This window comes from Alligator sinensis, unplaced genomic scaffold (assembly GCF_000455745.1).
Source record: "Alligator sinensis unplaced genomic scaffold, ASM45574v1 scaffold1318_2, whole genome shotgun sequence".
In the NCBI taxonomy this organism is placed as follows: Eukaryota; Metazoa; Chordata; order Crocodylia; family Alligatoridae; genus Alligator; species Alligator sinensis.
The window spans coordinates 35,731-36,791 of NW_005843067.1; the positions used below are offsets into that span (position 1 = coordinate 35,731).

Genomic DNA, 1,061 nt, shown 5'->3' on the forward strand with positions numbered 1-1,061 from the left:
AACGCCCCTCGCACTTGTAGCGGAAGCGCATCCCGCGCTGCTTGGGCTGCTCGATGATTTCTACGAAGGGCGTCGAGCTCGGCACTGGCTCTGTGGGACACACCCGGGCTGTCACGGGGGGGCCTGGCCTCACCCCCAGGCTGGGGACCCCATCCCAGCCCTGGCCGCCCCGCAGCCCCAATACTGCAGCCTCTGTTCCACTTGGCTGCTGGCACGTCCCACCCCAGAGACAGCTGCATTTCAGCCTCATGTCTCCTGGGCCCACCCCAGAAGCAGCCATGTCCTTTTCTACCCAGCCGCCGACACCCTCCGCCCCAGAGCTGGCTGCACCCCAGTGCCCGGCTTCGTACCCCCAGCTTGTGACCCACCCCAGAGCTGGCTGCATCTGTTCTACTCAGCTGTCAACAGAGCCCGCCCCAGAGCCAGCTGCAGCACAGACTAACCAGGACAATGGCTCCTGCCTTGGGAATTCCTGGCTTCAGGGGCTGGCCCAAGGGTGATAGGAGCAGCCCCTGGCACCCCCAGCATAAGACCTAGGGTGCCCAGAGGGAAGAGACTGCCTAGCCCGAGCGCCCCTGGACCAGGCTAATCCCAGCACTCTCTGAGCCAGACTCTGGGCTGCAAGTCACCTGGGGAAACCCTGGGAGAGTCACAGCCCTGGAGCAGTGGCAGCCAGGTCTGGGGGGCATCAGGGCTGGGGATCCAGGTCTCTGCCGTGGCTGGCTCTGGGGGGGCCACCCCCCCTGGCTGAGTAGAATAGATGCAGCCAGCTCTGGGGAGGGGGGCGTTGGTGGCTGGGTAGAACAGATAGAGATGGCTCCAGGTGGGGGAGGTCCAAGTGCATTCCCCTCACATGGCTCCACGGCCCATGTGGGGGGAGCGGGGATGGCTGGGAGCCCGGACGTATGGGTTCTCTCCTGCTCTTTGCCCTTGGACTGCTCTCTGTCGATGGACTTACCCATGTGCCAGTCCGGCTGGAGGAGAAGAGGCAGCAGATCTGGAAGGAGACACAGGCAAGAGGAGGTTAGTGACCTGGGGGTGACTGGGGGGGTCCCCGCCCC

The 1,061-nt window shown here is 64.9% G+C and overlaps 1 protein-coding gene across 1 annotated transcript in view; it reads right to left on the reverse strand.

Annotated features, from left to right (window-relative positions):
* Positions 1-1,055, reverse strand: part of RELA (RELA proto-oncogene, NF-kB subunit) — a gene marked incomplete at its 5' end in the record, with an annotated part of 7,109 nt that extends 6,054 nt beyond the window's left edge. The window contains 2 exons of the mRNA XM_025193570.1: positions 4-90; positions 959-1,055. Coding sequence (XP_025049355.1) covers positions 4-90; positions 959-1,055 — 184 coding nt within the window. The remainder of the gene's footprint in view (positions 1-3; positions 91-958) is intronic.
* Positions 1,056-1,061: the final 6 nt, after the last annotated feature.